We start from the raw sequence: 11,963 nt of genomic DNA, 5'->3' as shown, positions 1-11,963 counted from the left end.
AGAATTATCTTCAAGCTCAGTAATTTGGGCTTCCATTGCTTCAAATATACTGCGTTGTGCTATCAATGCATTGTCCATTTATGAAATCTTATTATTAGTCTTCTGAATTTATAATTGCAGGTTTTATATTGTTTCAAAACAAAGCAGAAACAGAATAAATGATGATGGTGAAGGTGATGATATTAATAGCTAACACTTCATTTGTTTTTAGTATCGTAATGATACGCCAAGACTTCTTCTGACACTTTACATGCAATAGATTATTCAATCCTCACATCAGTTTTATAAGGTAGTGCCATCAAGTCAGTTCTGATTCATAGTGACCCGGTTTCTGAGGAGTGGCTGGTCACTTTGAACCACCGACCTTGTGGTTAGCAATCCAGTGCTTGTTCTACAGTGCTAATCCTGAGTCTCTTCAGAAACAAACAAACAAACAAACCCAGCTAGAGCTTAAATATGTTCCCAATTTAAAGCTAAGGAAACTGAAGCACAAAAAGGTTAAGTAATTTGCTTATAACTCTAGTCAACAAACCCAGACAGAATGAGTACATAAGACTGTATCGTAACCACTGTTCTATAGAGTTTGGGTGTACTCTGCATTGTACAGTATTGCTAGAGGTTTGCCTATTTTATTAGCTTTTCAAGTTGAAAACAAAAAACGTAGTCATTCCAACTCATAGACTAGAACTGCCCCATGCAGTTTCCAAGGCTGTAATCTTTACAGGAACCGATCATCAGGCTTTTCCCCTTTGGTGGGTTCAAACACCCACCTTTCAGTTAGCAGGTGACTGCTTACCTACTGCACCACCAGGGCTCCATTTGTAGCCAGCTTTCTACTGATGCTCCATGAATGAACAGATATGAATTCCTCCTGCACCCTGACAGCTTCTTACTCTCACATCACAAACAGAATACGTCTATGGATTTGGCACCTGCTAGACTGGTTTTCCTATTTAGGGGCAGGGTTGCTGAAGTTGTGGAAAGAGGCAGGTGCAGACTTGGAAAGATGATCGAGTTTTTCTCCGTCCATTCTCAATCTGTGTCTCCTTTGTTTGGAAGCCAATGGTGGTACGGGGATCTGTGCATACTCCTGGGCTGGGTTCCTGAGCAGCAACACCTTTGTTAATTGGCTAGTTGAGCTCTGGGTGTACAGCCAAGGTCAGTGATCCCTCTGCTGTTTGAGGAATTGATTGAAGATCTGCCACCGCATTCCTGAATGGTCACTGAACCGCCAGTAAAACATCCTGCTTCCTCTCCTCTAAAACATGTAAGGGGTTGTTTTATAATATGGAAATAATTTACCAATTGAAGTAATGACATCAAGCCACAGAGCCAGCCAAAGAGATTTCATCGCTGCTTAATTAGTCTCATTGTTTAAAAGGTATTGTTATGGCTGCATTATTTACATTACTTGCAACCATTATTATAAGACGTGTTAAAGAAACGTGGAGTCATGTAAAAAATACAAATAGTTACTGGTTTGCTATTGTTGTTAAATGCCATCAAGTCTGTTCCAATAGCGATCTATGTAAGGTTTCTGAGGAGTAGCTGGTGATTTTGAATCACCGACCTTGTGGTTAGCAGTTCAGTGCTTATTCTACAGTGCTACACCTGAGTCTCTTCAGAAAAACAAACAAAACAAAACAAAACAAACAGCTAGATCTTAAATTTTGCCAACATCAAAAAAATTATTTTAAAATGGGACTTTTTGTTGCAACTGTAGTATTAGCCATTTTAGAAAATCTCAAAACAGAAAGGAGGAAAAATTCACAATAAATACTGGTGTTTTAATTTTATTATTATTTTTTTCAGATTTTTCCCTCCAAGAATTTAAAAAAGAAAGTTTTCTTCACAATATACATACAATTTTATGTCCTACCTCTTTTTTCACCTAACATAATTATAAACATTTTTCATATTACTACATAGTCTTCTTATTATTTTTAATGGCAAAATTGTCCATTAAAAGAGTCATAAGAGAACCCACAGACTGGAAATTTTTTTTGGCAACAATGCATCAAACAAGGGACTAATCTCTAAAATTAATAGAAAACTAACCAATAACAACAAAAATAATCATTTAAAAATGGGCAGAGGACAGAACCGACACTTTACCAAAGAAGACATTCAGGTGGTCAACAAATATACGAAGAAATGTTTGCAATTATTAGCCATTGTTGTTGTTGTTAAGTACTGTTGAGTCGGTTCTGACCCATAGCGACCCTGTGCAGCGTTTCGAGGCTATAAATCTTCATGGGAGCAGAAAGCCTCATCTTTCTCCCGCGGAGCGGCTGGTAGTTTCGAACTGCTGACCTTGTGGTTCGCAGCCCGATTTGTAACCACTACGCTACATTAGAGATGAAAGTCAAAACAATAAGGTATCTCCCTCCAGCAGTTTTTCTTTTTTAAAAAACTCAGAAAATAAAAAATGCTGGTGAGGGTGTGGAGAGATTAGAACCCTCCTACACTGCTGGTTGGACTTCAAAATGGCACAACCACTATGGAAAATGGCATAGTGCTTCTTTACAAAGTTGGAAATAAAAGTAGTACATGATCCAGCAATCCCACTACTTGGTATCTCTCCTAGAGAAATAAGAGTTGTGATAAGAATAGATAGATCACACCCATGTTTATTGCAGCACTGTGGCTCTGTAGGGTAAGCAAGCACTGAGCTCCTAACCTCAAGGTCTTTTTATTAATTAATTATTAAGATATTTTTATTTAAGTAAAAATTTCCTGAAGTAAAATTAACTGGATCAAAATCTATGTATAGTTTTATGGCTGTCAAAATTACTTCTTAAAAAAAGTTGTATTGTGTAATAGTACCATTGGTATGTGAAGACATCAACTTCACTGTACTTTGTTAGCACTGGGAATGTCAATTAAAATATTGTAGCCAATTTCCAGCTAATTAAATGGAATGTAGTTCTACTTTATATTTGCTTGAACATTTTTCTGAGTATGTACACTTCAGTTTCCCTATCTATGAACTTTCTTCATGTATTTAGAGACAAACTTCTAATATGAAGTTTAGGATGAATTTAGTCATTAGCTTTGCAAGTTGCATTTTTTGACTTGACACCATGATTTACAAATTGAGATTCAGTTTCACTGCTGTAATATATTTTAAGATGGTCAGTTGATGGTGGAATGATAGATTCATAGATTGATTTTACTAGATCTCATTTTCTTCTGGTGGTGGTCTGACTCATAGCAACCCTATACAGGGTTTCTGAGGCTGTAAATCTTTACAGGAGCAGAAAGCCTCATGTTTCTCCTGTAGATCAGCTAGTAGTTTTGGACTGTTGACCTTGAGGTTCGCATCCTAACTCGTAACCACTGTGTTACCAGAGTGCTACTGTGGAATTAGAATATCATCTAAAATATTTTAAAATAGCAACTATTGTATGATGTTCTTTTCCAGAGAGAATAAAGAATAAAAACCGCATGTCTATTCTATGTTACATATGTGCTTAGAAATTGATTTCATTCTACATATGTAATTTAAACATATAGGCTTTAGAGTTAGAGCCTTATGCTTGATCTCCAGTTTCATGTTTTACATGATATGTAGCATTTGAGCATCAGGGTTTTTTAGCAGTCAAAATAGGATAAATAGTAGAATTCCTACCTCATAGAGTTGTGGGAATTTAATTAGGTCATGTTAACATAGTGTCCCACACATATTAGGTGCTGTTGAGTCAGTTCCAACTCCTAGCGACCCTCTGCACAACAGAATGAACACTGCCTGGTCCGGCACCGTCCTCACAATTGTTCTTTTGTTTGAGCCTATTATTTTTACCACTATGTCAATCCATCTTGTTGGGGTCTTCCTCTTTTTCTCCCATCTTCCATTTTACCCAGCATGATGTCCTTCTCCTGGGACTGGTCCCTTCTGATAACATGTCCAAAGTATGAGAGACAAAAATCTCACTATCCTGCCTTCTGAGGAACATTCTGGCTGTACTTCTTCTACAATACAGATTTTTTCTTTCTTCTGGCAGTCATGGTACTTTCAATATTCTTCTCCAACACTACCTCAAGTGCATCAATTCTTTTATGGTCTTCCTTATTCATTGGTTAACTTTCACATGCATATGAGGTGATGGAAAGCAGCATGGCGTGGATCAGGTGCTTCGTAGTTCTCAAACTAATATCTTTGTTTTTTAAACACTTTCAAGAGGTCTTTTGCTGCATATTTGCCCACTGCAATACATGTCATATGCTTTTCCCATTTCTGTAGTATTTCACTTCAAAGTGAAATAGGATTCAGGAATTATTTTTCCTTATTTCACAGAAAGGCTACTGAATCACAGAAAACAGGGACATTACCTTGTGTCAGAAAGTTGGTCCATGGACAACATTCAGAAAGGCTAGGGAAGAATGAGGAATGGAAATGGGGAGCACAGCAAGGAGGAAAATTGGACACGTGACATTGCATCATGGGTGTTACCGTCAATGACATGAACCAAAATATGTATGAATTGCTGAATGGAAAACGGATATGCTCTGTAGGCCTTCTCCCAATTCACAATAAAAGTTAAACAAGCAAACACACTAATAAAAATAATGACTATAAAAGAAAGTCAGTAGGTGGCAAAACTGTGAAGGTGGTTGAAAGATGAATGTCCTGGTTTAGCACCGAGTTCTCTAAACCTCACTGTAGTATAACCTACTTCCCCATGATCCTGGGCTTTGTGACTGAACTAGATTTGAAAAGCAAACTGATGGCAAGAACACTATTGCCCAATAAAGATTGACAGCTAGAACTTGATCTTGGGAAGGTCCATACTATTTGAGATGGTTAAGGCATCATAGCTCTGTATTATGACTAGTATGTTCTAATATTATAATAAAGTAATAGTATGCTATTACTTTTTTGTGATTGTTAAGTGTTATTGAGTCAGTTCTGACTCATAGTGGCCCTCTATATGGTTTTCCAAGGAGCTCTGGTAACGTAGTGGTTACGAATCGGGCTACGAACCGCAAGGTCAGCAGTTTGAAACTACCAGCTGCTCCATGGGGGAAAGATGAGGCTTTCTGTTCCCATAAAGATTTGCAACCTCGGAAACCCTGTTCAGGATCTCTATGGTTCGGAACTGACTCAATGGCACTTAACAACAACAACAACAACATATGGTTTTCCAAGGCTGTAAATCTTTACTGGAGCAGAAAGTCTCATCTTTCTCCCACGGAGTGATTGATGGGTTTGAACCACCGACCTAGTGGTTTGCAGTCCAATGTGTACCCTACAGAATCTATTACTTTAGGATATAATTTATTATTGTTAAAGTTGAATTCTTATATCAACATCGTCAGCCTCATTTAAAAGGTAGAATTTTGGCGCTGTAGGATAAGTACTGCAAGGTCAGTGGTTCGAATCCACCAGCCACTCCTCAGAAACATTATACAGGGTTGCTGTGAGTCAGACCAACTTAGTAGCACTAACAACAACAGATATATTTCTATTTAGCACGGAGTCAAAACCAACATCCGTAGAAGTAGCAGTCAAGAAACCAAAACACATATTACATTGGACAAATCTGCTATAAAAACAACCTCTTTAAAGTGTTTAAAAATAAATATGCCCTTTGAGGACTATGGCAAAGAATACTGAATAACTCATGGACAGTCAGAAGAACAAACAAATTTGTCTTGGAAGAAGTACAACCAGAATGTTCTTTCGAAGTGAGAATGGTGAAACATTGTCTCATGAACTTTGGACATATTATCAAGAGGAATCAATCCTTGGAGAAGGACATCATGGTTGGCAAAGTAGAAGGTCAACAAAAGAGAGGAATACTCTCAAGGAGATGGATTGACACAGTGGCAGCAACGATGGGCTCAAACATAACAATTGTGAGGATGTCACAGGACCGGGCAGTGTTTCCTTCTGTTCATACATCAGGTTGCTATGAGTTGGCACTGAGTTGCAGGCACATAACAACGTTAATATTTAGTTCTCCAGTATTATTCTAATGTAGAGAGGAAATAGGCGGGGCTGGTAGGGGAAGGGCTTTTGTAAAATGGTAGATTCTTTTTCTCCTTTATGAGTGTCAGCATATGGAGAGAAAGAAGGATGGTGTGTGCTTTTTGTGGATGGTGATCCAGGACTCACTGGTGCTTTGTAGAAAGTACTGTGTTAACAAATAGAAACACACCAAGTAGTTAATTCACAAATTAAATTGGCATTAATTTGCTTTTCTTTGTTTAAGAGTACCTCATTAAAGAACATACTATATTAGGTATATGCCCTAAAGGACCATTTTTGAAATTTTCTGTTTTCAGCTTTAAACAACTCACTTACTAGATTTGTGTTTATTAAATAATGAACTGATTTATTTAAGAAAAAAATACAAGAATATCAGCTAAGCCTATCTAGTCTGAAGATTTCCAGTAGTGGACATGATCCTGTGGACGTTGACTGAAAATGCAAATTGATTTAGAAAATGTGAAAAATTTAAAACATGAGATTAAATGTCTTAACCTCATAATATGCTTCTAAATGTTCTAACAATTTGCTGATGCACAGCCATTTCAAATCATATTTAAAAACTTGTAGATAATCTTTTCATCAGGGAAAAGCTTTCTTGGCTCATCAGTTTAATAAACAATTCCAGAAACTCAGGTGCTTATCTAAACTGTATGTTCTACTTTGTTGCCATTTCTTCTCACACAGAAATACAGCCTATGCTGCCTGGATTATCTGCAAAACTGATGTGGACCTCAGAGGAAGCCAGCTGTCCCCTGGATATGTCAGGACGATCACCATTCCAGATAATTGTCGAGGCAGGTTTTGTTGTCGTCAAATGACTGGTGCCTTGATTCTTTTTCTACAAATTTAGTAACAGGAAAGAAAAGCTTAGGTCCAAGTTGAAATACAAAACAGCCTTGGTTCCCAAACTTGCCTGTTAATACAGTGAACCACCTGGGTGCTTCCAAAATATTAATGTCTGCATCTTCCTACAAAACCCCCAAAACCAAACCCATTGCTAGCAAGTCAATTCCACTTTATACTGGCCTTGCAAGGCCGGGTAGAAGTGCCCGGAGGACTGCCAAGGCTGCCTTCTGTGTGGAAGCCCTCGGCTACGTCCTTCTTCCTCAGAGCAACTAGTCAGCTGTTTCTCAGTGGCGGAGTGCTTAACCAATGTACTACCAAGACCTACTCTAAGAGATTGTGGCTTAATTGGTCTGGGAACTAAGTGGACTGGGCTTTTGTAATTTAAAAAATGTTTTTAGGGGATTGTAATGTGGAGATAAATTTTGGAATCACTGAAATAACCCCTTGTTTGAGATTGGAGCACCTGGAAATTACAAATCCATTCCCAGTGCATATCCTATTTGGACCCATTTTTATGAAGTTAGATTAGAGATGTCGTGATTGAATTATTTGTAACCCAGAGTTCTGAGAGTAATGTGTAAGTTTTCCATACCTTTAGCGATTGTCTGATCCTTCCTTTGAGTTGGTAGAAACATAAAGAGTGAGAATACTTAGAACATTCTCTCAGGAAGCATTTGGAAGGCCTTTGCCCCCCATGTGAACAATGCTATTCTCTGGAAATGAATGGTGCAGTATCTTACAACAGGTATTCCTGGCTGTGCCTTATCTTCTTTAGGGGAATGATGGCTAAATAATCTGGGATCACTCGTGGCTAGTCAGCTCTGAAGCTATTAATGTCAAGTGGCAATAAAAAGGTGACTCTAGTGAACCAAGGCAAGCAATTCAAGGAAAACAAGGTCATGTGTTTTAGCCAGTGTGAGCAAGTAATGGTAATTGTCATACCTCTGTAGGACAAACAGTGTGCTACTAACCACAAGGTCGGTGGTTCAAACCCACCAGCTGCTCCTTGGAACCCTATACAGAGTCACTATGACTCGACGGCACTTCACAACAGCAACAACATTCGTACATATTATTGAAGTCTGCTGACAACTCTGAAATTGACAGGGGCAGGGTTAACACATCATTTCACAGCTGAGGAATTGTGATTCAGAGAATTTAACTGACTTTGTCCAATGTCATAGGAAAGTCAGTGGCAGAATTGAACGTGAAACAGCGTCCGACTCAGATACATCAGTGCAGTTTCAGTATTTATCCACACATTGATTCAGAAACCTGTTTGTTTAAACAGTGGCACTGTGCTAAGTATTGGAGGCACAGAGGCCTAAGACATGATACCTGACTCCAAGGAACTTAGAATGAAAAGAGAAAGACAGATATGTAAATAAGTTACTGTACTACAGTGTGGCATGTGTGGTGATGAAGGCAAGTACCAGAGGCTGTGGTGGCTCAGAGGGAAAGGCAGCTAGTCCACTGGGAAGGGCTTAGGTCTAGAGGTCTTGATAAGACTGAAGTTGTTATCAGAGTGATAAAATTCCTCTTACTACTTTCTTTCCTTATTACAAAAGTAGTAAGGAAATTCACAGTGTAATCCAAGGGAGCATCTGGAGTGCACATAATTTGACCGATCAAGGTAGCCACTATCAACACCTTGGCCTATATCTATTCACATGAGTGTGGGACATTTCAGTTGAAGGTTTCCAATTCCAAGCTATGGCCCTACAAATAAGTGGCTGGAATGCAGTGGAGACAAAGGTCAAGGAATGGGGAAACTTAAGTTGTTTTGTAAGCTGGTCATCTTCTTGGATGTGGAAGTGTCCAAGATGATGGTATACAGAGAAGAATGAGGGAGCTGAGAGACCTGAAGTGGGTGGGTGATGGAGATGAGAGATAAAAACTGTAGTATAGCCAGATGCTGTGAGCCTCAAAGGAACAAAATTGCCCTCAAAGTGTTTGTAAGGGTTTCACAGACAAAGCAAAACCAGAACAGATTCAAATATTTACAATTTGGGTGATTCAGATCACTAACTGAAGTGAGAAAGATTATGGGTTACAACTCTGGAATGGGGAGAGGCATAGTGAGAGGGTGCCGAGATTGGATTATTGCCAGGACTGTGGAGAGCAACACATTCACAGCTGTGTGGTTGGCTTTGAGGTAACGTTGTTTTCAACTCAGTTGGTCAAGAGATCTGGTTGCTGTGCAATGCCACACTGCCTTTGTTTTCTACGAGGGAGATGAAGTTTCTAGCAGGACTTCAACGTGTAATTCTTCCCATTCTGGTTTGCATTCCAGTTCACCCACATTTTTAAATTGTGGGTTCATTCTGGTGTTGCTTTGTTGGCTATGACTGAATAGGGATGAACCGGTTGGAAGCCCTGATTTGCACACTGTATCTCACTGTCTCTTGTACTGTGCAGCTAGTTCACAGATACCTAAATGAAGAAAGTGAGAATTGAAAAGGGAAGATTGTGAAATTTTCTGCCATGTGACTCAGTTGGGGAGAAAGGTCGAATGGCAGGGGTTCATAGCAAAGTCTAATGAATGGAAACGTGTGTGAAGAAGCTAGTAAACCAGCCACAGATGCAGACCTGTGAGGAGAACTAATCCCAGGAAGACTGAAGAAACCGTTCTGTAGAAGGGGTGGGAGGCTTTGTGTACACGCTCAAAGTTTGTCCTCATTTTGGGATTCATAAACTAGCTAACATTCTTGACCATTTTGTCTGTTTTATATTTATTTTTTACAACAACACTGAATGAGGCTAGGGCTAGAATTATGTATGTGTATAATGTTGTTGGGCGCCATCGAATTGATTCTGACTCATAGCAACCCCATGTGACAGAGTAGAACTCCCCCATAGGGTTTCTATATACATATCCTGGTGTGGTGCTGTAGAATAAGCACTGGGCTGTTAACCACAAGGTTGGTGGTTCAGACCCAGCTGTTCCATGGAACCCCTATACAGGGCCGCATATTTGAATAAATACATGCGTATAGGAGCATCTGTAGGCATATGTATAGATATACATTTGTGGGTATTGCATATGCAAGGGTATGTAAAAAAAATATTGCTATAAAATCATAAAGACCTTTTTCAAATAAAAATATCAGCATATGAAGCTATTGTTCCTTGATATAGCTTCCATTTAGGTTTATGATCTTTACGGAAGCACATTACCAGGTCTTTCATTTGCAAAGCCGATGGGTAGGTTTGAACTGCCAATTTTTCATTTAGCCTGCAAGTGCTTGACCATTGCACCACCAGGGCTCCTTGTCTATATAGGCACATATTTGTGTGTATGTGTGCACATATATGCATATGTGGCCTGAAGAGTCCCTGGTTCACATAGTTAAACACTTAACTACTAACAGAAAGCTTGTAGGATAAGCACTGGATTGCTAACACAAGGTCAGTGGTTCAAACCCACCAGCTGCTCCTCAGAAATCTTACACAGGGTCACGATGAGTGAGAACCAACTCGGCACTTAACAAGAGGCACCTCAGAAGAAAGATCTGGCAATTGGCTTCTGAAAGGTCACAGATGTGGAACTTCTGTGAGTGACGCTCTCTTCTGCAGTGACGTTCTCTTCTATCAGTCACCATGAGTACGAATCACCTCCCCAGCTGTTGTTTTGGTTTGTTTAGGGTAGCTAGGTCAATAGATAACATTCTGGAAAGCGATAATAAGACCCAGGACTGTAATAAGACCCGGTAATAAGACCCAGTAATAAGACCCGGTAATAAGACCCAGGGTCATGTTTGTAGACATAAAACATTTCCTATGTCCCATCAAATCATTAGACTTGTAGTCCAAGGTGAAGGCAGAAACCATGTGATTCTATAGTGATTTCTGCTGTCCTGGGCTAGCAGCATCTATTTTTTCCTAACAGCATTTATGAAGATTCACTGCTTTTGTAGACATGTCGGGTAGGTTACTGGGTTCCTAACATTCAACGAAAAAAGACTTTGTAGTATCTCTTTAGTTATTCATTTTAATGCTCTAGAGTAGAACTTGAAAGGCACCCCTTGCTCTGTGTAATCCTCACTGCAGGCCTGACAAAAGGTCATTTTATCTTCTTGGTCTGGGAGAGGGGCCACTTCTCAGCATCTCCTATATCTAAATCGTAAAACTTCTTATATTGTTACATAGATAATTTACTTGTCTTTCTCTTACTGAAAGGTGAACTCATCAAATTCAGAGTTTGTCTTATTTATCACAGCAGGATCAGCTACATAGTAAGTCACACTGTCTTATTGTTTGGGGGGTTTCCAAACTTTTTATTATCATACCAAGTTTCTGAAAAGTTTAGAGACCAAAAGAAAGAAAGCATTTCAGCAGTCTTTCTCCTCTAAAGCTCAGACACTGCATGGTACTCCACCTAAAAAGCTCTTCTTAGTTTGAAAACAAGAACACACACCTTTCTGGTAAATGGAAATGGATTGGGGTTCCCATCCTGCTAACATGCCTTTGCAACTCATGCTGAAAAGAACATTCACCAGGGTAATGTTAAAGATTCCTATAGTCCTTAAATGAATTTTCTTATAGCCATATATTCCCCTTGCCCCAGTACTTAAGAACTCAGAGAGAAATAGAAGTAATTGTACTTGGGGAATGCCATGGTCCCCAAACTAGAACACAGTTATGCAGAAACTTAGTTTCAGGACATATGAGAGCCTGGAAAGATTTGAATTTGAGTTTCCAACAGTGCTTCTCAAGATAGCTGTGAATGGTAACAGCCACTGATACTCAAGATCAGAAGTTTATTGCTTGGATCTTTTACATAGTTACTTTTAACATAGGGAAAGGAGTTTCTGCAATATGCTTCTAAATTAATCTCAAATTCAATGTTTGGATAGAAGGAGATTATAACTTAAAAATCAATTAAGAAAACAAGTGTTACGGATCTTTAACCTTTAACCTTGGGGTGTCACTGACTAATATGAAGAATTCCCCAAATTATATGTGTGCATCAAATAAACATTTGAGAAATATTTAATGTTGTTGCTATTAGGTGACATGGACTTGGTTCTGATTCATAGTGACCCAACCCTATGCACAACAGATGAAACACTGCCTAGTTTTGTGCCATCCTCACAATTGTTACAGTTGTGCCCACTGCTGT

General features: G+C 39.0%; 1 protein-coding gene across 1 annotated transcript in view; it reads left to right on the top strand.

Moving 5' to 3' along the window:
- Window positions 1-11,963, top strand: part of LOC102816320 (chromosome unknown open reading frame, human C11orf80) — a 150,350-nt gene that overhangs the window by 74,704 nt on the left and 63,683 nt on the right. The window contains exon 7 of the mRNA XM_006861063.1: window positions 6,680-6,789. Coding sequence (XP_006861125.1) covers window positions 6,680-6,789 — 110 coding nt within the window. The remainder of the gene's footprint in view (window positions 1-6,679; window positions 6,790-11,963) is intronic.

The sequence above is a fragment of the Chrysochloris asiatica genome, unplaced genomic scaffold (assembly GCF_000296735.1).
Source record: "Chrysochloris asiatica unplaced genomic scaffold, ChrAsi1.0 scaffold00040, whole genome shotgun sequence".
NCBI lineage: Eukaryota > Metazoa > Chordata > Mammalia > Afrosoricida > Chrysochloridae > Chrysochloris > Chrysochloris asiatica.
The sequence above is the reverse complement of the archived record's forward strand: the minus strand, read 5'-3'. Positions and strand labels throughout refer to the sequence as shown.